General features: G+C 35.3%; 1 protein-coding gene across 1 annotated transcript; it reads left to right on the top strand.

The window, feature by feature from the left end:
- Positions 1-106: 106 nt before the first annotated feature.
- Positions 107-22,814, top strand: IRAK4 (interleukin 1 receptor associated kinase 4). The gene is made up of 12 exons (XM_054591214.1): positions 107-182; positions 8,983-9,152; positions 11,666-11,811; positions 12,604-12,780; positions 13,443-13,603; positions 14,491-14,555; positions 17,145-17,259; positions 17,617-17,726; positions 19,381-19,564; positions 20,437-20,499; positions 21,440-21,598; positions 21,728-22,814. Exons 2-12 carry the CDS (start codon positions 8,992-8,994, stop codon positions 21,761-21,763), a joined length of 1,377 nt encoding a protein of 458 aa, XP_054447189.1. The 5' UTR covers positions 107-182; positions 8,983-8,991; the 3' UTR covers positions 21,764-22,814.
- The last annotated feature ends 820 nt before the right edge of the window (positions 22,815-23,634 follow it).

Below are 23,634 nucleotides of genomic sequence, written 5' to 3'. Positions count from 1 at the left end.
GATTCTAGGTTCTAAAAGCAAGGGGAGGGCGGGACGCCGCCGAGCCCGGGGTGGAGCCTGAAGAGTTCGGGCCGCTTCGCTCCTCCCCGCCACGCCCCGCCCCTTCCCAATGCACGGGTTCCTCAGCCGCTGGCTCAGCGGGGCAGTGTCCGGCCCCGCCACCGGTTCTAGCGTTTGGGCAGGTAAGAGATTCTAAATGCGTGCGCCGCCTTCCCTGTAGGCTGTCGGAGGTCCGCCCCCCGGCCTCTGTCCCTCTGCCCAAGGGTTGTTGAGGGACCATTTCGGAAGGACAGTCGCAGTCTTATATTCCAAGTGAGAAAAGTTAGAGAGGAAGTAGATTGCGTGGGCAGAGCTTGCTCTAAAATGAACACGGGTTCACATCCTAGGGATCAAAAAGTGAGGCGGACCTGAGGAGGAAACTTGGGGCAGAGAAAGGCGTCCCTGAGCCATTCCATGGATGAGTTGGACCTCGCTCCCAGCCCCTCAGACCCCTGGCGGTGTGTTCCGAGAACCCATTTACGAAATCTCTCAGCTTGAGAACCAGGAAGTAAGGTCAGCACCCGGCAGAGATGCTCGTGACGTGGAAAGTATTGCGCCTTCACAAGATTCTAATTAGCTTGTTGCTCCGGCTTGCAGGCTTCCAGGAAGTTAGAATGTCGAGAGGGGTTGTAAGGAGCAGATACGTGCATTATCAAATACGAAAAGTGTACTAACAGCCTGGTAGCTACGCTTAGTAAAATAAGGCTGACACCATCTGAAAAGTCTCAGACCTCTTATTTCCGCTCTTTCAGTAGACCCTCACCATTATTCTGAAAATTGAGCTTAAATACAACTCTGCACATTTGTTTTTTAAATATGCAATACAAGCATAACCTCTGCCATAAAATAATCATCATTATATTTTTTTGATCACCTGTTATTGACAGGATTAGGTCCTTCTCATTCGTTGATTTTAAATCTTATGCAAATCTTAGGAACTACCATCTCTTTTTCAGATGAAGAAACCAAGGTCCAATGAATTGAGGTATTGCCCTAGTCACTGTTGGTTTGTGGAAAAGCTGTATTGAAACTTACGCCCATGTAACCTCGAAGTCCATCTTCCCTCCACCCCCTATATGCTCTTCCTCTGCTCAGACCAGACTTAAAACTTTATTAATTCATTTGACAACAATTTTTTAATCCTATTTTGGCCACAGTACTTTGAGAATGTACATATGAGTAGGAAGGCATTGGGTTCCACAAGCTGACACTGATTTTAGTATATTTCTCAATTATCACTTTACCTTATATATTCTTGTCTTGTTTGAAAATGTGAATGGTATTTCTTTACCATGAGAATTAATGGTTTGAGAAAATACTCGTGGAGGTATTTATTATTTATAAGCAATATGTACCATTCCACTTCCATTAATCACAAGTGCACTAAAGTAACATCTAGAACACTTTGAAAGAGGTGATACTTTCAAGCATTTCTTCTGCACAGATCATTTATTTTCACTATTGGTGATGCAAAAAAGCAAATGAAAATAAAAATCACCTTCAAAAGATAACCACAGGTGGGCTTGGGACCGTCCCTGGCTGTGGAGTGCGGGGCGCATGCTGCTGCCTGGAGCACCCTGGCGGCTCTGTGGGAGCACACAGCACACTGCTTGGGGGGACTGGTGTGTCCCAACATGGCTGGGCGTTGCATGGATGGCCATGCTCCCCTGGCCTGAGCTTGCTCTCCTCACCCTCACCTTTGCGATCAGGTGCCAGGAACAGGCCCAGCCCCCAGACTGGAGTTCACAAAATGACACCTACCTGAACGCCTCCTTGGGCCTCCTGGGAGGTGAGGATGGGCTCTGCCAGTATAAGTGCAGTGATGGTGAGGGGGAACCCTGCACTGTGAGGCCCAGGCTTCCAGGGCTGCTGGAGGGATGTGGAGCGTGGAGTATGAGACACGAGGCAGACCTTGACCCTGTCCTCTGGCCATGGGAGCACCTAAGGACTGCTAGAATCTTGCCATTCTTGTCATTGAACCACCTCGTTACAAGTTGTACCTCTGTTGTGAGAATGTGAGACATCATCTGAGTGTGTACTCTCTGCACTTTTTTCATTGCTTCTGATTTTTGTTTGTTTGTTTCTTGTTGCACAAAGTTGCCTAAAAACTTGGTGACTGTGCATGATGAGAATGGAGTGGAACACACTGATTTTAGCTCTATAGTTTAGCACCTTAAATAAGTCAGCTGAACATGGGAAAGGTACTGAGAATTTTAGAGTTATGATGGTGTAACTTTCTCAAGAATTGGATTTAGGAAAAAAAAGTGGACTTCTGTTCAAGATGGAGGTGTAAGTAGACATAGTTCATCTCCTCTGGCAACCATAGAATTACAACTAGATCTCAAAACAAATAACCCCCAGCACTGTCAGAAAATCAAACTTTATATAAGTCTGACAACCAAGGATTAAAGAAGCCACATTCATCTACAGGGGTTGGATGAGTAGAGAAGCAGAGATGGGGGGCAGGGCAGAGACCTAGTGGCACCAGAGGTGGCAGGTAAGCAGTCGGTCCCCTGTTCGCTATGGTGGATAAAAATTGGGAGGGATACCCTGGGAGTGAGCATCCTGGCCGTAGGCCAGACTATACAGCCCAGGATTCCAGCACCAGGAAGATAAACCCCCATTACTTCTGGCTGTAAAAACCAGTGGGAGTGAGGCCTCAAAGAAACTGCTGGATTTTCAGGGGACTGTGTTAAAGGGCCTGCAGGGTCTTAAAACATGCAAACTCACCCACTCTGAGATTTACCACCAGGGCAACAGCTAGAAGGGCACTAGTCACATATGGGAAGTGGCGGAAGAGTACTGGGCAAACCTCCAGAATCCCGGCAGGGGCATTGTCCCCTCTGGGAGCCTTCCCCCAACACAGAACCACAAGTGGTGAAGCAGATTGCCCTGCCATGGCTGTCACCTAAGGCTCCACCCCACACTATTTACAGGTGGCTTTTCTACAATAGGCCACACTACTAAGACAGGGAGGTAAAGCAGTTCTAACTAATACATAGAAACAAACACAGGGAGGCTGCCAAATTGACGACACAAAGAAGTGCAGCCCAAATGAAACAACAGAACAAAACCCCAGAAAAAGAACTAAACAGAGATAGCTAACCGATCAGATGCAGAGTTCGAAACACTGGTGCTCAGGATGCTCAAAGAACTCATTGAGTAGGCAACAACATAGAGGAAGAAATGAAGATTACACTAAATGAAATAAAGAAAAATCTACAGGGAGCCATCAGTGGAGGGGAGGAAACTGGGATTCAGATCAACAATTTGGAACATAAGGAAGAAATATGGCTTCAGTCAGAACAGCAAGTATAAAAATCAATTTTTGAAAAATGAGGATAGTATAAGGACCGTCATGGGACATCTCCAAACCTACCAACACCCAAATCATAGGGATGCCAGAAGGAGAAGATAAAAAGCAAGAAATTGAAAACTTATCTGAAAAAATAATGGAAGAAAACTTCCTTAATTGGGCAAAGGAAATAGACACTAGTCCAGGAAGTAGAGAGTCTCAAACAAGTTGGACCCAAAGAGGACCACACCAAGATACATCATAATTAAAATGCCAAAGGTTAAAGATAAAGAGAGGATATTAAAAGCAACAAGAGAAAAGCAGAGAGTTACCTACAAAGGAGTTTCCATAGGATTATATTAGTTGCTTTCTCAAAAGAACTGCAGGCAAGAAGGGACTGGAAAGAAGTATTCAAAGTGATGAAAAGCAAGAACTTACAACCATGATTACTCATCCAGCAAAGCTATCATTTAGAATGGAAGGGAAGATAAAGTGCATCCCAGGCAAGGTAAAGCTAAAGGAGTTCATCATCACCAAGCCATTATTACATGAAATGTTAAAGGGAGTTATTTAAGAAAAAGAAGATCAAAACTATGAACATTAAAATGGCAACAAATTCACAACTATCAACAACTGAATTAAAAAAAAAAAAAACCCACGAAGCACACAACCAGAACAGGAATAGAATCATAGATATGGAGATCATTTGGAGGGTTATCAGCTGGGAGGGGGAAGGGAGAGACTAGAGGAAAAGGTGCAGGGACTAAAATGAATAATTGGTAGAGACAAAATAGGGAGATGTCAAGAATAGTGTGGGAAATGGAGAAGCAAAAGAACTTACATGTGCGATCCACGGACATGAACTAAGGGGGTGGATTGCTGATGGGAAGCGGGGTACTGGGTGGAGGGGGGCAAAGGAGGAAAAAATGGGACAACTGTAATATCATAATAAATAAGATATATTTTTTAAAAAGAGAACCACAGTTAACATTTTGGTGCATGTTCTTCCAGATATGTGTTAGGAGTGATATATGAATGTATATTTAAAGGAAGTTTTTAAATTTTGAGATTTAGAACTGTCAGGCATATATGTGTGGAGGAGTTGTTAGAAAGTCTTCCTTTTTCTGGCATCACCATGCCATCACCTCTGCTAGAAATTTGGGTGCTGGAGAGCTACCACATTTATTGCTGGTTTTAAGATAAACTGTTTTTATTCTTAATTTCCTATATTTTAGTTATAGCTTTTAGGATTACTAAGCAGTTCTACCTTAGCTAGTTTTGTCAATCACATTGTACTTCTTATAGTGGAGAGAAATCTGAGTAAATAACAAAAAAATAATGTAAATAGAGCAACTGCAAAATCTAGAGGCATATAGGATTTCTTAATTTTAAAAAATCAGTCTTTCTCTCATTTAACACAAATATTTCAAGTAGCTTAAAGCTGAATTTGCTTGGATCTCTGCCCAGGAAAGCAAAGTGTATAGGAGAGAAGGCAGACACATAAACAATAACATACGGTAATTATTATAATAGAAGAATAACCAGGTGACAGTTTGAAACAAATGAAATGACTAATAAGGAAAGCCAGTAGTGACTTTTGCATTGGGTTTGAAGAAACAGTAGGCATTTACCAGGTGGCCCTCAAAGTACTTGGGCAGTTCTTTTACTTTGCCTTAGATGATCTTACCCCCTGATACACAGAAAAAAATAACATTGTGTGGGAATTCTTCCTCTCCCTTCAAATATATCTGTGTTCCAAACCTATGCATCCCTCTTTCTAGATTCAGAAGAAGAGGTTTCATTCTATTTAAGTCTGACCCCTTAACTTATACTGTATTCACTATATCTTTTGTATTTCATCCAAGCTTAAGTCTTAAAACAAATATTAAACCAGCAGTTCTCAGGGTGTGGTTGGGGTCCCCAAGTCTCTTTCAGGAGTTTCATAAGATCAAAATCACATTCTGAGTAAAAGATTCAAAGTACAATGGATTGTAAATGACAAAGTTCATTATATGCTTTCAGATTACAGTTGTAACTAAATTTTAGGAAATTATCTCTTGTCAAGTTCTAGTAAAGTATCAAAGATAAATAGATACTAATTTGTGAAAAAAAAGGTTATTAAAATACTTCCTTTTCAACTGTACGTCTGTGTGGAGCTGGATTTTTTTCATATGTGTCAACCAAAACAATATATTGCAGCAGATTAAATAGAGTGGCAAATAGATATGAGTCTATTAAGTTAAACACTAAAGAAATTTACAAAACTGTAAAACAATTTCACTCTTCTATTTTGAAGCAATTTTTAAAAATTTTTATTAAATATGTATGTTAACATGTAGTATATTTATTCTTTTTTAAAACTTCTCAGTGTCCATTTCTAATATGGTAAAATTGGTAGATATAACCAACATAAATAAAAGTTATTGGAGTCCACAATAATATTTAAGAGTGTAAAAGATCTTGAGACCACGTTTGAGAACTGCTGTTTCTCTCCTTATTCTTATTCCCTTCATAGTCACATTTCTTGGAGAATGCATTTCTACTATTTACTCACTGCCCCACTACAACTATTCTTAAAGTCACCCAGTGGTCTTTGGGTTCCAAATACTAACAGTAAAAGACCTTTTTTGTGGTCTTTCATATTAACCTAGCACCCATTGTAGAAATCTGCTACTCTCCTAGTTTTTTCCTTACCTGCATGACTTAACAATACTTTTTAAAGCTTCTTCTTTCTCTTCATTTCTTCACATTCTATACATTCAAATAGGCAATTTTATATTTACTTGTTGCTTCAACCAACCATTCATATATGAATATATGAAAATGTTCATATAGTAAGCATTCTTTGCCTAAATCTCTGTCTTAAGCTCTAGTCCTTATGTCTAGCTACTCAGTGCCATCTCCCCTAGATGGAGATGAAGGTCGGTATTTCATGTTAAACATGACCAGAACTTATTTCCTGTATCATCTATCTAATTGCCCAAGCCAAAAAAAGCCAGGAATTAGCTTCTTTGTATCCCTCACTCTTCTTTCTAATATCTGATCTTTAAATTATTAAATTATTTTTGTTTTATCTCTTAAATCTTTTAATCATTTTTTTCTCCATTCCTTGATCATATCCTTTTCTCAGGTTTTCATTTCTCCTAGATTATTGCAAAGTTTTCAAACTGGTCTCCTATTAATTTTTTTTATCTAAAGGAATCCACTTAACCAAGTAAGATTACATAATGCCTTTTCTTAAAATCTTGAAATGGCTCCTCTATAACATTTAGTATAAAGTTTAAATTCCTTGTCATAGTGTAAAAGGATCATGATGATTTGGCCCTGCTTGCCTCTCTAACCTCATCTCTTCTTATTGTACTTGATGGCATGCATCCTATGATCCAGCCATAGCAAACTCCTTGCCTGAGTCTAACTCATGCTCTTCTGTGCTGCCTGGAATGTTTTTGGGTTGGGGAGAGGGGGGAAGCCATCCTCATTCCTTTTCATTCATCCTTCTAACCACCACCCCACCCAAATCTGCTTTGAGGCATCTCTCCAACTGGCTCAGTTTGATGCTCCTTCTCTGGGCCCCATTAACACTGCACATACCTCTTGCAGCATGTATCACTCATAATTGTTGTATCCCTTGCTAGACTAAACGACTTGAAAACAAAGATTTTCTCTTCTCTGTATCTCTTATGACTTAGTACAAAGACTGACATAAATTATTTTGTGAATGTATGGATGAGTGAAAGGAAATGATTGGTGTTTCTAGGAAAGAGAATGAAATGAACAATGCATTGAGTTAGGTGGGGACATATAATAAGTAGGGACATACGGCATGAATTTTGGAGTCAGATACTGGTTCAAGTCCTAGCTTGAACTTACTACCTTTATGAAATAGAAATGATAAAACTACCTTAGTCACTAAGAGGATTAAGTGAAATATATAAATCACCTAGCATGATACTGGACAGGAAATTCATTCTTAACACTTAACACCAATATCTACAATGTGCTAGTCTCTAGTTACATATTTGTGAATAAAATTATCACAGTCCTTGAACTCATGGAACTTAGAGTCTAATAGGGGAGACAGTAAACAACTAAACAAATAAATACATGATTACAAACAAATTGCACAATAATGAAAGATAATTAGGTTGCGGGCACATAGACCTACTTAGATGTGGTGGTGAAAGAAGGCCAAAGAGAAGAGAATGCTAATACATAAAGGCCTAGGATATAGGGAGAATTTTTGTTTCTTATTTTATAGCTTGTGGGTTTTGTACCATATGAATATATTCTTTACTCCAAAAATTAATTATATTGCCTTTAAAAATACATCGGGGAGCAAGAGAATAATTGGTAGAACAACACCTGGATCTATTTGTCTTGATTTATTAGAAGGAAAGGTAACCATCTGCTGAGAATGAGGGACATGGAGGTCAAATAGCACCACATGTAGAGAGGTAAAGGTGTGAAATAGTCTCTAAGGACAATGAGTGAATACAAGGAAAAGGATCAATAGCATTGTTGAAGGCCCAATGGAAAAGGGGCTTGCATAAAAATTTATTCACACCAACCTGCTCAGTTGCTATCTAGTTCTCTACAGCTATATTCAGCAGTGCTGGTGTACAAGTAAAATTGTGAGATTTATCCTTAGCTGCAGCTTTCTAGGAGGGAGTGGCAGAAGAAAAAGGGGACAGAGGAAATAAAGGTTCTATCTATAGACTAATTAAGTTGGTGAACCATGGTGTTTGACTTAGAAAATGAATTGTGATCAGGTAGGTCCATAGAACTCAAAACAAGTGGAGTCAAGGAAGAGCATATTATGTGAAAAGTTGGTGGATAGACCATGTCTTTTAATGCAACCCAAATTATTTCAGGATATATTTATTTTTTACTTACACCAAAGAGTGTTGCATAAGTATTTAACAGAAATAAATATAACTAATAAAAATATTTTAAATTGAAAATAAACCTCTTTTATTAATAGAGTTTATTCCTGAATATGTTCACAGGAATTTTTCTGAAAAAGTAAACTTTTGCTTCTTTGTATAAATTTCACTCAGAAATTGTCAGTGTAAGAAAAAAATCCTTTATTTTTCTTATTCCTATTCTGGGTGGAGAAAGAAAGCAAGCCGAGAGGATAGATAAGTAACCACAATTTTAATTTTTTCTTAGGCTATCAACTACAGTTGCCTCTTGAGCAATGCAGGAGTTAGGGACACTGACACCCATGCAGTTGAAAAATCCACATGTAATTTTTGACTTCCTCCTAATTTAACTACTAATAACCTACCATTGATTGGAAGCCTTACTGATAACATAAACAGTTGATTAATACATATTTTGTATGTTACATTTTTGTATTATATAGTGTATTCTTGTAACAAAAAGCTAGAAAAAAATGTTAAGAAAATCATAAGTGAGAGAAAATAGATTTATTGTGTTTATTGAAAAAAATCTGCATATAAGTGGACCTGCACAGTTCAAACCCATTTTGTTCAAGAGTCAACTGTGGTTGACTTTGGACTGTTCTTTTGTTATGGGGTAAACAGTTGCCAACATTTCCTATGTTATAGCGAAGAATGATATATAAACTTACAGATGTCATCACTAAAACTACTGTAAAATTTTGATGAGAATTTTTTATATTATAGGAATAGAAGATGAACAAACCCATAACGCCATCAACATATGTGCGCTGCCTCAATGTTGGACTAATTAGGAAGCTGTCAGATTTTATTGATCCTCAAGAAGGATGGAAGAAGTTAGCAGTAGCTATTAAAAAACCATCTGGTGATGATAGATATAATCAGTTTCACATAAGGTAACATAAAATTCTTTTTCTTTTTAAATTCTTACATCACAGTCTAGAATGATTAATAGCTATGAATGCTATCTAATATTGAATTTCAGAAAATAAACCTCCCTCCAGTGGAGAAAATGGTAATAAACATCACCCCTCTGTTTTTGCAATGTTTGCTTCATTCAGCTAGGGTAATGTAGTGATCTTGCAAATAAGTTTTTGGGTTAGAGTCAAGATTCCCACTTTTATTTTAGTTCTTCATTTGGCAAGCTGAAGAGTACAGTTCACTCTGCTTTATACTTATTTCCAGTTTGAAGTATCATAAGATTATAGAATTGCTAACAAAATTCTGGCACCTAAACATCTATGTGTGTGAATCTCTAATTCACTCTGTGTATTTTGGTAATTCAAATTGTCACCTCATAGTTGCTTGGCAACGTATACTTCGATGAACAGAATTTTTAGTTCTTGGTCAGGATTTTTCAACACAATCTTCAAATAATTTCTATTATTTTTAAAATATATTGTTTTCAATTTTTATTTTTGATTTTAGAGAGGGAGAGAAACATTACTGTAAGAGAGAAACATGGATTGGCTGCCTTCTGCATGCAACCCAGGCATGTGCCCTGACTGGGAATCAAACTGGTGACCTTTTGTTTTCAGGATGATGCTCAACCAACTGAGCCATACCAGCTGGGCAGATAATTTCTGTTCTTTCTTTTTATTCACCTCTGTTTGATTTAGTGTAAAGTATAAGTACAAATTTTATTTTTGTCAGTTTTTTAAGCTCAGACCAGTGTCAAAATCTGTCTTTAGAAGCAAGAGGAAAAGAAATGTATTTGTGATTTTCAGCATTAACCTGAAAAAGAACCTAAAACCATAGCTCCCTTCGAGGAAACATTTCCTCATATTAAGGGTGAACATTTTAAATTACTTAGAAGAAGATTAAGTTTAAAGCTTGAAAGCCTATTTATAAGGATAGATTATTGATATCACTATTAAAAACTTTTGGAGGAAAGTTGAGAAGGTAGTGGTAGGGAGAAAAAGCTCTTCTTAGCAGAATAATGGCAGCCAATAATTATTGAAAGAATGATAGAGCCCTGACCAGTGTGGCTCAGTTGGTTAGGTGTCGTCCCACAAAGTGAAGTGTTGCCATTTCAATTCTCAGTCAGGGTACATGCCTGGATTGTGGCTTCAGTCTCTGATCTGGAGGTGTACAGGAAGCAACTGATCGATGTTTCTCTCTTACGTTGATGTTTCTTTCCTTCTCTTTCTCCTTCCCTTCACCATCTCTAAAAATAAATATATAAAATCTTTTTTAAAAAAGAATGATAGTATAAGAAAATTACCAATTTACAATCACTAATGAGTAATTGATTCACCCAAGGTTCACAGTGAGTGCTTAAAAAATCATTAAGTAAAAGGATATTGATAAAAAAGACTGCACAAGATTTGAAAGTATTAGCCACAGGTTACTTATGAATTATGAAGGGGGAATAGAGAACTTCACAAAATAGAGAAAATACCTCAAGGACACCTTCTTAACAAAGTAATCAAACTTTGTGTCACCAGTAATAGTACAAACTGCCATTATGTGCCTCCAGATGTGATGCACATGTGCACACAGACTCAAATAGTGAGGGAGCACAAGAGCACAAATAGGTCAAAATGATAGCAGTTGGTCAGTTGGAGAATCTGCGTGAAGGGTAAATGATTTCACACCTTCATGGTATTATTTTTTCAACTTCTATGTAGGTGTGAAATTTTTCAAAATAAAAAATTAAGAAAAAAGGAAAAATGTTAAGTTTTTAAATGTTATTTTTCAAAACTAATTTTTTTTAGGATTTTTATGAGTTTATTTGAGCCCAGCTGATGACAAATGCTGGAAAGCAAGATCTCAAATGCTCCTCTAAAACTAATTTTTAAAGAAGTGAACATGAGAAACTGATCTGTGTTTTCCTTTTAATTTAATTGAAATGTAGTTAAGATCAAAGGAATAATTATCCAAGGTTATATATATTCTATTATTTTAAGCAGGCTGGTTTGTTAAGAATTATATGGCTAGCAGAGTTAATATGTCATGTAGGGAAGTAATATGGCTTCGTAAATTGAGGACACATTCTAATGTCAAGTGAAATCTGAATTTGGATCTCAATTTATATACAGCTTATTGGCTATGTGGCTATGGGCTTGTTACTTTACCTCTCCATGCCTTGATTTCTCATTATTAAGTTAGAATGTTATTCACAGTATCTTTAAGGATAGAATAATTCATATGTGTACGTCCTGTAGCCCACTGAGCAAATACTCAGTAAGAAGTCAATATGTGTTAACTTATATTATCATCGCCTTCAGCATCTTTTTTCCTTCTACCTATCTTTCCTAGTCTCTGTAATTATTGCTGGTTTTCTTATTGCCTCTTTTCTTTAATATTGTAGGAAGTGCTGTGGGAGAAAGTGACAGGGAAATAATTCCTATTTTCCTATTAACTCTGTTTACATACTAATTTTCTTTCTTTGTTACTTGTCTTTAAGGAGATTTGAAGCATTACTTCAAACTGGAAAAAGTCCCACTGGTGAATTACTGTTTGACTGGGGCACCACAAATTGCACTGTTGGCGATCTTGTGGACCTTTTGATCCAAAATGAGTTTTTTGCCCCTGCGAGTCTTTTGCTACCAGGTAAACTCAGTGTGACTAGGGCATCAACAATGAAAAGTGGCAGAAATAGGAATATTTCTTTTTACTCTTACTTTTTTCCCTTAGTAGAAAAACCTGACATTTGAGACTCCTTTTATTCTTTCAACTCCCCCCAACTTTTAACAAACACCCCAGACACAAGGCACTACAGACTTGATTACTGCTAAGGAGATGGAGGCTTCATGATTGAGTTTTATCCCACTATCAAAGTGGGTAGTTTTGTGCCACTAAAAAGTTTAGAAGGACGGAAATTTATTTTTATTATGGGTATCTTTTTTGGAACTCTTTTTTTTCACCCTGGACTTCCATCCCAATGGGACTCTGTGGTCATGATTTCCCTACACTATGCTGGTGGATTAGTTTCTTAGTACCTTCCTCATAACCTTAATTTTTCCCTTTGATGTCATTTATACCAGTGGTTCTCAGCCTTCAGTGTACATAAGAATCATCTGGGGGTTTTTTTAACAGGTAGCTTCCTGAGCTCTATTATAGACATCATTATCACAATTATGCAATTGAGTGCAAGGGCTATGTTTTTAAACAAGTACTTCAGTGCTTCTGATGCAGGTCAAAAGTGGCTCATAGACCACTTTTGAAAACATTACCTTACCCAGCTTTAACAAAACAATTCTCACTAGGTAGCTTCTGGTGTGTGCTGTAAGAATATGGGACTAACGTGGAAACTGGAATGATGTTAAATGAACCAAGCTCCTAGCTTAACTTTTTCACAAACACTTTTTCTATGGATGGACAACTTGTATCTTCATTTGGCAGATGCTGTTCCCAAAACTGTTAATACACTACCTTGTACAGAAGCTGTAACAGTTGAGGAGAATCAGAGGCCTCTCTATGACATAGACAAAACATCTGTGATACCTGAGTGGAATCCTGAACAAACGTTTAGCCCACCCGACTCTTCAAGTCCAGGAAGTTTAGAAGTTAGCGATACACGTAAGTGACATTTGCAGTCCATTCCACTGGTGTAGTGATTTTCAACTAGTGTGCTGCAGGAATTTGTAAAACATGCAATACCTGTCTATTTAGTCAGGGGCACTGACCTCTTTTCCTTTAGATTGTCAAATTTCAAAAAGGACAGCAGCCAACACAACAATAGCTGTCCAGTGTGAATGAATCACAATTATATCTATTTTTTTGGTGTGTGCAGAATTTCAGTAGTTAGATGTGATGAAAAAGGTTGAGAATCGCTATGCCAGTAGTTTGCCATTAAGACCATTACTGCTAAAAACAGATTTCTCCTTTTGTTTGTGCACATTGACAAAAACTCTTTTGTGTATTTGTCCCTCCTGATTTATTAGGCACCATCTTCATTGTTTGTCAGTTGTGTTATCAGTGCGTAGAGCCAATAGTAAATATTTACATAACTTGAAAGGATTATTTTATAAAGTAAGTAAGTGACTAAAATTTTTTTTATTGTTCAGTTATAGCTGTCCCCAGATATTTATTTAGCAATGGTTTTGCTCTCTGCCATTCTATCTAATTGAAAGTAATAAATATTTAGATATAAAATATTTAAATTGAGAAAATACTGGTATTATTAAAACCAATTTCATTTTTACTGAAGCACTTTTTCCATTATTTTATTGACATTACAGGTTTTCACAGTTTTTCATTTTATGAACTGAAAGATGTCACCAATAACTTTGATGAACGACCCATTTCTGTTGGTGGTAACAAAATGGGAGAGGGTGGATTTGGAGTTGTTTATAAAGGCTATGTGAACAACAGAACTGTGGCAGTGAAGAGACTTACAACAGTAAGTTATACTTTCAAGGCTAAAAAGGTTTCAGGAAAGAATTACTTCCTAGTGTGCTGTATAACAAGTTTTAAATTAATCTTTAGGAAATACATTATTTCAGAGCATATTTTCTTTAAATAAACATCATTCTAAGCTGATAGTTTTTAACATTTAAAAATCTGTTGAAAGCTATGGGTCCTAGACCTACAAAAATGTGGTTATGCATACATACATACAATTATGGGAGACTCACAAAATAAAGTTGAAAACCCATGCTTTATATTGTGCTTCATGCATAATAAAGATTCAAATAAGATACTAAAAAATTTTATGAAAATAACTTTCTTATATTACTTTCTTATTTAAAAATAAAGTTTATTTTTCTTAATAAACATTAAGAAAAAATTGAAAAATTTCTTGTCTATATCTTTTGTCACCTTTTACTTATTGATTTGTTATATTCTACATTTGTTGTTATATTCTAATAGTATCAAGATAATATATATTTATATGATAGTCACCCTGTTATACATACTAAAAATACTTTTACAGGTTTTATTTTTCTTTTTGCCTTGAAATTAGCATATGTTTTCTACTACACAGAATTTTTTTTCAAAATGTTTATGCAGTGAAGTCTCGTATTATTTTTTTATTCCCACAATAACTCAGTGGGTTGTATATGGTTATATGGTTTATAAGATTGTTTGTCTTCCATTAACCAGCCATGGGATCTTGAGCAAATCACTAATATTTCTAGTTCTCAGTTATTTCATAAAATGGTAAGAATAATGCCTTACTATTTTAAGGAAAGCAGTATCAGTCAATCAATTTCTTGAGTCACATTCTGGTGTTGGAGCCTTATGGTTATTGTACTGTGTCCTACTGCATATATTTTATTTTTTCAGATGGTTGACATTAGTACTGAAGAACTGAGGCAACAGTTTGATCAAGAAATAAAAGTAATGGCAAAGTAAGTTAATTTCGTGGTGGAGTAGAGTGGGAAAGAGCACAGCAAGGAGTGAGGGACCTGGTTTCTTTCCCACAGTGTGCTTCATTTCATTTGCAAATATCTGAATATCACTAGTTCTCAGATATGGACATTACTAGTTCTCAGATATGTGCAAATGAAATGAAGGTTTATATTAGAGGAACTGAAAGAACTTTGACTACAGTCCTATGACTACATATACCCATATGCCTGTAGGTTAAACAGCAGTCATTATTTTAAATCGAAGCAAAGTTAGATGGAATTTCAACTCTCTTCCATTATCATGTTTTCTATTTCCAGAGTTTATGAGAGAAAAATTGTAGAAGTACAAAAAAAATAATAGGCCCTTAGATATAAGTTACCACCGATAGACCATAGAAGTGTTATATGCAAGAATGCATAGAAGGCATTGACCCAGTATGCTTGAAAATAGTTGGGCATCATCAGGAAAAGTAACAGAAACAAATTAGGAAATTTATCATAATAATTATAATATTGATATTTGAGTATATACAATATACCAGACACTGTGCAATATATTTTATGTGCATTTTCTCATTTAACCCTCACAATATTGTTATAACCTCCCCCACCCCCTCGCAACATTTTTTTCCCCACTGAGATTTAGAAAGATTGATTAAGTAACTGGCCCAAAACCACATAGCCAATAAATATTAGAGCTGGGTTTCAAATCCAGATCTGTCTGATTCCAGAGCTTGAGCTTTATATAAGAATTCTCATTAGACCCATTGCTATAAATCATTAATTCTAGTTGCATAACCTCAAGAAAGAAATAATAGACTGGAATTAATTCATTCACAGTAAAAATAATGCATACTAATAAAAAGTAAAACTTTCACAATTTGTTCTCCCTACCTCTATTCCCAGTCTCCAATTCTAAAACTATATTTTTTAAATAATAAAAATTGTCTTTTAATTTTATCACCGAGAGATGATCACTGCTAATATTTGATGTACTTTCTTGATGATGTGTATGTAGGATTTCCCCAGGTCATTAAAAATAATTTTAAGACATTGAAAATTATTGTATAAAATTCTAGCATAGATGAGGATTATATTTTGTTTAACCATTTCCCTACTAGGTTTGTTTCTGATTTTCAATATTTCAAATTAAAGCTTCTTTAAATTTCTTTGTATTCAATATTATACATAAATCTTTAAATGCAACTCTGCTTATTTCATCAGGATAGAGTTCTAGAAGAATTATTGCTTCAGATTGCATGAACTTTTTAAAGGATTTCCAAGTATATGTCCAAATGGCCTAATAGATAAGTTATGATAATGAATACTCCTACCAGCAATATATTACAATTTCAAACCTCACTGCTACCTCATCGCCACTGAATGTTATTACTATTTTTAAATAGGTGTCAATCTCGGGAACTTACTAGAAGAATGACCTTACCTATGTTTCTTAGCCCTCTCTCCATTAGTTTTCCCATCTATAAAATGGGATAATAATAGTTCTTACTTCATTATGCTATTGTGAGGAATAAATCAATTAAGCAGTTAAATTATTTACTATAGTGCCTTATTTACTATAGTGCCTTATGTATAGTAGAAACTCACCAAATGTTATCTACGTGTTTCTAAAATGTGCCATTTTGCTGGAACATGGAACACTTGTCATCTTAATTTGCACTTTACAAAATATTTTTGAGGGTAGACTGATTTCAAGTCAAAATCTGATTTGAAATAATGAAATGCCAGAATTAGATCATTTTGAATGAACAAAATGAGTAAGCACTTGGATGGAATACTTATTATGTTCTAGGACATTTCTAGGCTCTCTTGTTCACTTGATCACTTGATATTTGTTCACTTAATTCTCACAGCATCCATGTTACACAATAGGTATTATCCACATTTAGCAGGTAAATTTGCTGAGGCTCAGCGAGTTGTTTATTTGCTATAGTTCACATATCCAGGAGGTGGCAGATATGGACTTCAAACTTAGGCTTTTGAGCACTTAGCCCAGAGTTTACTGTGTCACAGGAGTCTTTTGTTATACTTAAGCTCTCTTTAGGTTTTTTTACTCTTCAGTATATAAAGAAACTCAAGTTAGGTTATAAATAATCAGATATGATTAAATATCAGAAATGTGTAAATTAAATGTGATTAAAAATCATTATATCTGTAAATCAGTGCTTTTGATGTATTAATGTGTTCTTGAAAGGGCTGTCATACAAGTTTCAACAGATTTCTTGAAATTTTGTTTGTGCTGTATTTGAAAATTGTGCTAAACAAAGGTAAATCAGCTTATTCCTTAACCAAACTATCACAAGTTCCAGTGGTTTGAATTATTGTGCTTTTACTATAAAATAGAAAGATATTTTGCTTCTAAGTTGATCAGTATTACTAAAAGGGAAGCTCTTTGCAGAAAATTATAGTTATAATAAACATATATAAACATATATCACATTAAAATGATATGTAACATATTATTATCTTGCTCTTTTTTCTGTTAAAGCTCTAAACTGAGTAACTTCCAACTTACAGCTGAATACATGTATCTATTGTAATAATTTTGAGTGGAAAATTTTGTCACAGGTGCCAACATGAAAATTTAGTAGAACTGCTTGGTTTCTCAAGTGATGGAGATGACCTCTGCTTAGTATATGTTTACATGCCTAATGGTTCATTGCTAGACAGACTGTCTTGTTTGGTAAGATGTTTGTTCATCAGATTTTTGGTTCTCTGTTTCTCTGTTAGATACTAATACTCACTTAATCCACTTAAGAGACAGGATCACTTAAACTCTGTTCATCTTAATATTTTTCCTGCTCTATGAAAATTGTACAGTTGCTATATTAAATGGGGGTTGCCATTCTATTAGGTGATAATATAAAATGTAAAATATTAATCAAGGCTACACTTTGAAGATGCTTTTACATACTTTTATTGTCAAATGAGAAGTGCTAACCCCCATTTAAAAGTTGCTTAGAAAAATTTTTTGTTATGTATTTTCTGTAGTTATTTTTATCCTCCAGTTTTCTAATCGGTTTGTTTTTTACTTCATAAGGATGATACTCCACCACTTTCTTGGCACATGAGATGCAGGATTGCTCAGGGAGCAGCTGATGGTATCAGTTTTTTACATGAAAACCATCAAATTCATAGAGATATTAAAAGGTAAAGACTGCATTTAGAAAACCATTTTTAAGAAATAATTTATTCTCTTTCTATTCACTATGCACATGCATGTCTTAATCTAGAACACTCAAAGAGTATAGATGTCCTTTTTCTCCTTATTGCTCTGCCCTTATTTACACGCTCACTTTCTGTCATCAATTTTATTATAAACCCTCCTGCTCAGCCTTTAACCTGTCTTTTTAACCTGTCCAGTACTTACCTGTTCATTACTACATTGTCAGGGTATGGCCCTAAAAATCAAACCTGGATACCTGACCAGTTTCTTGAAATTGGTCATATGTTTTTATGTTTTAATCACTATTACATGTTGCTCCATTTGCCTGAAATGCCTTTCTCTCATATAACCATCAACCTATAATAATCACTCAAGACTAAGCATGCTTTCCCTTGAAATTTTCCCCAGTTCTTTCAGTCACGTGGTTGTTCTGTCTGCATTTTTGTACCTAATATCACCTTTACAGAGTACTTACTGGATTTTTTAAAATTATGCATGTACTTTTGTGGCATACATATTTGAAGAGATCTCCATGCCTAGCACTGAGCTTAAATACTATTAATACCATACAGAGTCCTCAATAAGTTTTGTGGAATGAAAGTATGAATATATGAGTGAATGCATATAATGAAGATCTTTTAGCTATATTCTTTCCTCTTCAAAAGATTTCAGATAGCACAAAAAAAAAAAAGAATCAAGAAATGAATAATTGAGATACTTGGGTTGGAAAATTGTTTTTAAGTGAACTTAGAAATGTTAGGAAAGGAATTAGGAATGGTGCTTCAGGAGACTCTAAGGGAAATGACCCTGTAATAAATGATTTGTGAAATAATGAAAATATCTCTGACTAATGCAAACAGTATTATTTCATTTTTATTCTCCTAAAATTTTTTCTCAAGAAACAAGAAGAGAGTCATTTCTCTTAAGATTTAATCTGAAATCTAGATTTATTTACACAAATTTCAGGCTTTTATGATGTATATTGGGTTGGCCAAAAAGTTCTTTTGATTTTTTTATGTGAGATGGCTCTAGTAGTGCTTAGTTGTCTTTAATTTCATTCAAGACAATTGTGTTACGTTGTATTGTGACAGCTGTCATATCAGCATGCATTTAAAAAAAACTTAACAAAATGGGTGAATTTTTGTGTAGCCATTTTAATGTTGAAAATGAAAGAAAATATGCAACATTCTCAGCATATTACACTTTATTATTTCAAGAAAGGTAAAAGTGCAATTGAAATACAAAAAAGATCTGTGCAGTTTATGGAGAAGGTGCTGTGACTGATTGAATGTCAATAGTGGTTTGCGAAGTTTCATGCTGTAGATTTCTTGCTGGATGATGCTCCATGGTCAGGTAGAACAGTTGCAGATTGTGATCAAATCAAGACATTGAGAACAATCAACATTATACCACACAGGAGATAGCTGACACACTCAAAGTATCCAAATCAATGAAGTTATTGGTGAAAATGAAAATGTATCTTTTATTTTTACAGAAAAATCTAAACAGACTTTTTGGCCAACTCAATATTATAAACTGGAATACTCTTTAAATACATTCATACACCTATTTAAAGAATGATTTGACTTGTCTGAAGGGAAAAACATTTTTTTTCCTCTAAACTTTACATTTTTGCAGTGCAAATATCTTACTAGATGAAGACTTTACAGCCAAAATATCTGACTTTGGGCTTGCACGGGCTTCTGAGAAGTTTTCGCAGACAGTCATGACTAGCAGAATTGTGGGAACAACAGCTTATATGGCACCTGAAGCTTTGCGAGGAGAAATAACACCCAAATCTGACATCTACAGCTTTGGTGTTGTAAGTTTCATACATATAACTGGTAACAATAATCATTCTAGTAATACTGGTAATTATGAAATTGAAGTAGAATGTTTTGAATTCACCTGTCTTGCTTAACTCTCTGTAAGTTGTTTACTTTAACCTCTAGTTAAATGAGAAAGTTACAAAAACTATTCCAACTTTGTAAAGCTTTTATATTGATTTCTGAAATTACTGCAAGAAATGATTTTTTTGGCCACAACTATCCTCAGGAATTAGTATGAAATGTAAATTAAATCAGTGCATAAAATAAATCATGGCATACAGTATGCACTTAATGTCATATTTAAAAACTATATTTTTGAAAGGAAATAAGCTTTGGCATTCTCTGATCTACTGGTCTATTCCTGATAACTTCTAAGATAGAGAGGGAGTGGCGATGGTTGGAGAAATTGGTGCTTCTTCATCTTATTTTTTCATATGTGTTTTACATATGGAATTTTAACTTCATAACATTGTGAACATAAGGCACAGGGTTGTAGGATATTCCTAAAGTTTAGCAAATAACATTCTCCTAAGAGCCGGAGAAAATTATTCTTGTGCAGAATTCCCGGCAAAACAGGGAAAGGAATGTCCAGAACACATGTTGAGTGGAGCTAATTGTTTAGTAAGATGCCAACAGAAAAGAACTGCTGGTGGGGATGAGTGGGATCCAAGGAGTCTGTGAAGGAAGGGTGGTGAGAAAGACCACAGCTCATGTTCTTTCTGTTTTAGTGCCTAAAAGATGTGATGCAGTGTGTGGAAATGGTTAATCAGATTTTGTAATCAAGATTCATATGCATTCTAGTTTCTGTTGCCTTGAGTGTTAGATTAATGGATTTCATGTTTTGTTTTGTTTTTTGTCATCATAGGTTTTATTAGAAATAATAACTGGACTTCCAGCTGTGGATGAACATCGGGAACCTCAATTATTGGTAATTGAAAGATTCATTTCTGCCAGTCCTTTTCTTTTTGCATTTATAATCTAAATCTATATGGGTAAATTTGGCAACCAGAAATGCCATTTTCTATTGGCAATTACATAGTAGCATACAGGAAGAGCATCAAATATTTCTAATCTCAGCTCTTCCATGAAGTATTTGTGAAGCTTGGAAAAGTCATTTATATATTTTGTATTCTAGTTTTTTAGTGGGTAAATCAGAATAGAACTCTATGGTTTCTGAGGTCATCTCCATTATATTTTTATGTTACTTTCAGAGTGATTACTAACTGCCTTTCAGTTCCTCTAGAAAAAACAACATGGCTTCCTTTCAAATTTGTATCAGAATGGAATTCCTAGCAAAATTCTTTATCCATTTCTGTTACAGAATATTTTGCTTATGAAGTTATCATAGAAAACATTACTTTTATGTTATATTAGACACTAATTGACAATTACACAAATTACACATATAGACTAGTTGAATGCTAAAGCTGTTGGAAAATTATTCCATGACCCTTTTTTTCCAGTGTCGTAAATTTTAAGAACTTACAGGGTCTTTTTATAAAAGTGAAGATTTACAGAAATATCTGCTATCGAGTATAAGGTTTTCTTAAAATTATTTAAGTAACTTACATGACTTCATTCTAATTTACATGTTCTAATGGGACAAACCAGTATGACAAATTCAGGCAATGTATGTCTGAATCAATAATAATTTTTAAAAATCCTTGGGTAGGGATTATAAAAAAATTAGAAGGCAAAAGAAGAGTGTCTAGGAGGTATGTAACTGTATATCTTCAATTCTTAATAAGGTTATAAAAGTAGACAGTAAAATAAGAGTACATGTTATTAAGTAGATTAAATAATTAAAATTTATGTTCTGAGTTTTTCACTTTCGTTTGAAACTCGAAATTTTAACACTTGTTTTAAAGCTAGATATTAAAGAAGAAATTGAAGATGAAGAAAAGACAATTGAAGATTATATTGATAGGAAGATGAATGACATTGATTTCACTTCCATTGAAACTATGTATTCTGTTGCCAGTCAATGTCTGCATGAAAAGAAAAACAAGAGACCAGACATTAAGAAGGTATTAATTTTTTACACTTACTTAAAAAGTGAAGGTGGGGTTTGTCACTTTTTTCCCTGGGTGTACATTTCAAACCAACTATGTAATATGGTTCTTTCTGTTTTTTCTTTCTTTCTTTCTTCATGAAAGGTCCAACAGCTGCTACAAGAAATGACGACTTCTTGAAACTTTAGTAGAATAGACACTTGGCTTTTTATACACAGCTACCAAAACAATTTTTTAGACTAAATTTTTTGGTAAGCATTCCTTTTTACCTCTAAGAAGGCAGCATGGTGCAATACAGTGGTTATTAAAGCTTATGTAGCACCCCAAACTTAGGGAACAAACAAAAGTAGAGCTGCCATGTCAATGCTTAGCCCTACTTTCTTAGTGTCACCCTTAGCTCTTGCAGTAATCCCTGAGACATCTTCTTGGAAACCTCATCAGACACATTTTGAAAGTTTGTAGATTAGCAAAACAGAGAACTGGACTGTAGAATGAAAGACCCTGGGCTGAAGCTCAACTCCACTACTAGTTTTCTGTAAAGCTGTGGGCAATCTCTTAGCTGCTTTGAGCCTTGGTTTTTTTACCTGTAACATTAGATTAATAATTCCTACTGTGCCTCTCTGGCATAGTCATGAATATCAAGAGATGCAGAATGTTTACAAGTACTTTGTACCTTATAAAGTGATATAAGATTTAAGGTTTATATAGATGATTATAAAATTTTATTACAGTCATTTGTTTATAGGGTCATGTGCCTGCCATGATTTGTCCATAATTAGATTAATGTTGTGTGGCAAAGTTGATAGAATTTTGCAGATGGAGTTAAGGTTCCTAATCAGCTGACTCTGAGTTATCAACAGGGAGACTGTGCTGGGTGGGCTTGATTTAATAAGGTGGGCTCTTACAAGATGTCTGAGAGATCCTTCTGTGGGCCTTAATAAAGAAGGAAGCTACCATGTTGTAAAAAGACCACATTGGCTAAGACCTAAGGGCAGCCTCCAGGAGATGAGTTACTTTCTGGCTGTCAGCGAGCAAGACAAACTGGGTCCTCAGATATATAACCACAAGAAACTGAATTCTTCCAACAGCTTAAATTAGTTTAGGAGAGTACTCCAGACTTCAGATGATACCATAGCTCCGGCTGACACCTAAATTTTGGCCTTGTGAGAATCTCAGTAGTGAATCTAGCTGAGCTCTGCCTGGACTTCTGATACACAGGACTGTGACATAATAAATGAGTTGCTATAAGCCACTGAGTTTGTGCTAAGTTATTATGCAACTACAGAAAATGAATACAGATATTCCCGTGATGGTTCTCCCACAGTGACACGCCACCATGTTCTGCCCACACTCAAGGGGTTGAAGGAGGTTAAACAGTGTGTACAGCAGGGGGTTGAAGTGTGCTGATTTTCACTGGATTTCTCAATTTTCCTCAGTCCCTATTCTTGTGTTTGTTTTACTACAGAGAGTGAGAGATCTCTGGATCATGATGATGAATTGACTTTTAAATGACTTTTAACTATTTTTCCTAAGTTTAAGAGTCTCCATTGGTTTTTTATTATTTGAAAATTTATTTTTCAGCTTTGGGTAAGCAGAAGGAAGTAATTTACTTAAGCATGAAAACTGGCTGATAGAAAAGCTAATATGTATAGACGGAATGCCAAGTGTCTGCAATTATTCATTCATTCATTCATTCATTCATTCATTCATTCAGTAAGCTTTATATCTTTAGTTCTTCCATTAACACACTAAGAACAGGAGTATGTACAGTGGGGTACAGGGGAAGATGCTCAATCTTTATATTGTATTTCTTAGATCTTCTTAAATGGTTTCCTGGGAAAGAAAAATAGCACATCTTTCTAATAACTTTTGTAAATTAAGTAAGCAGAAAGAAACATTTGCTAGTTGAAAAGGGAAAAGGAAAATAAGTAAAATGACTTAGTCAAATTAATCTCAGTAGGAACCCACATAGTTTGAGGCACAGTATGATCTATAACACTGAACATAATTATACTATTTTAAAATACAAGTAACTATTTCTTGAAATAAAA

The sequence above is a fragment of the Pteronotus mesoamericanus genome, unplaced genomic scaffold, assembly GCF_021234165.1.
Source record: "Pteronotus mesoamericanus isolate MK-2021 breed Mesoamerican mustached bat unplaced genomic scaffold, CSHL_Meso_final scaffold_21, whole genome shotgun sequence".
Taxonomy (NCBI): domain Eukaryota; kingdom Metazoa; phylum Chordata; class Mammalia; order Chiroptera; family Mormoopidae; genus Pteronotus; species Pteronotus mesoamericanus.
Note: the sequence above shows the minus strand (reverse complement) of the source record. Positions and strands in the feature narration are given on the sequence as shown.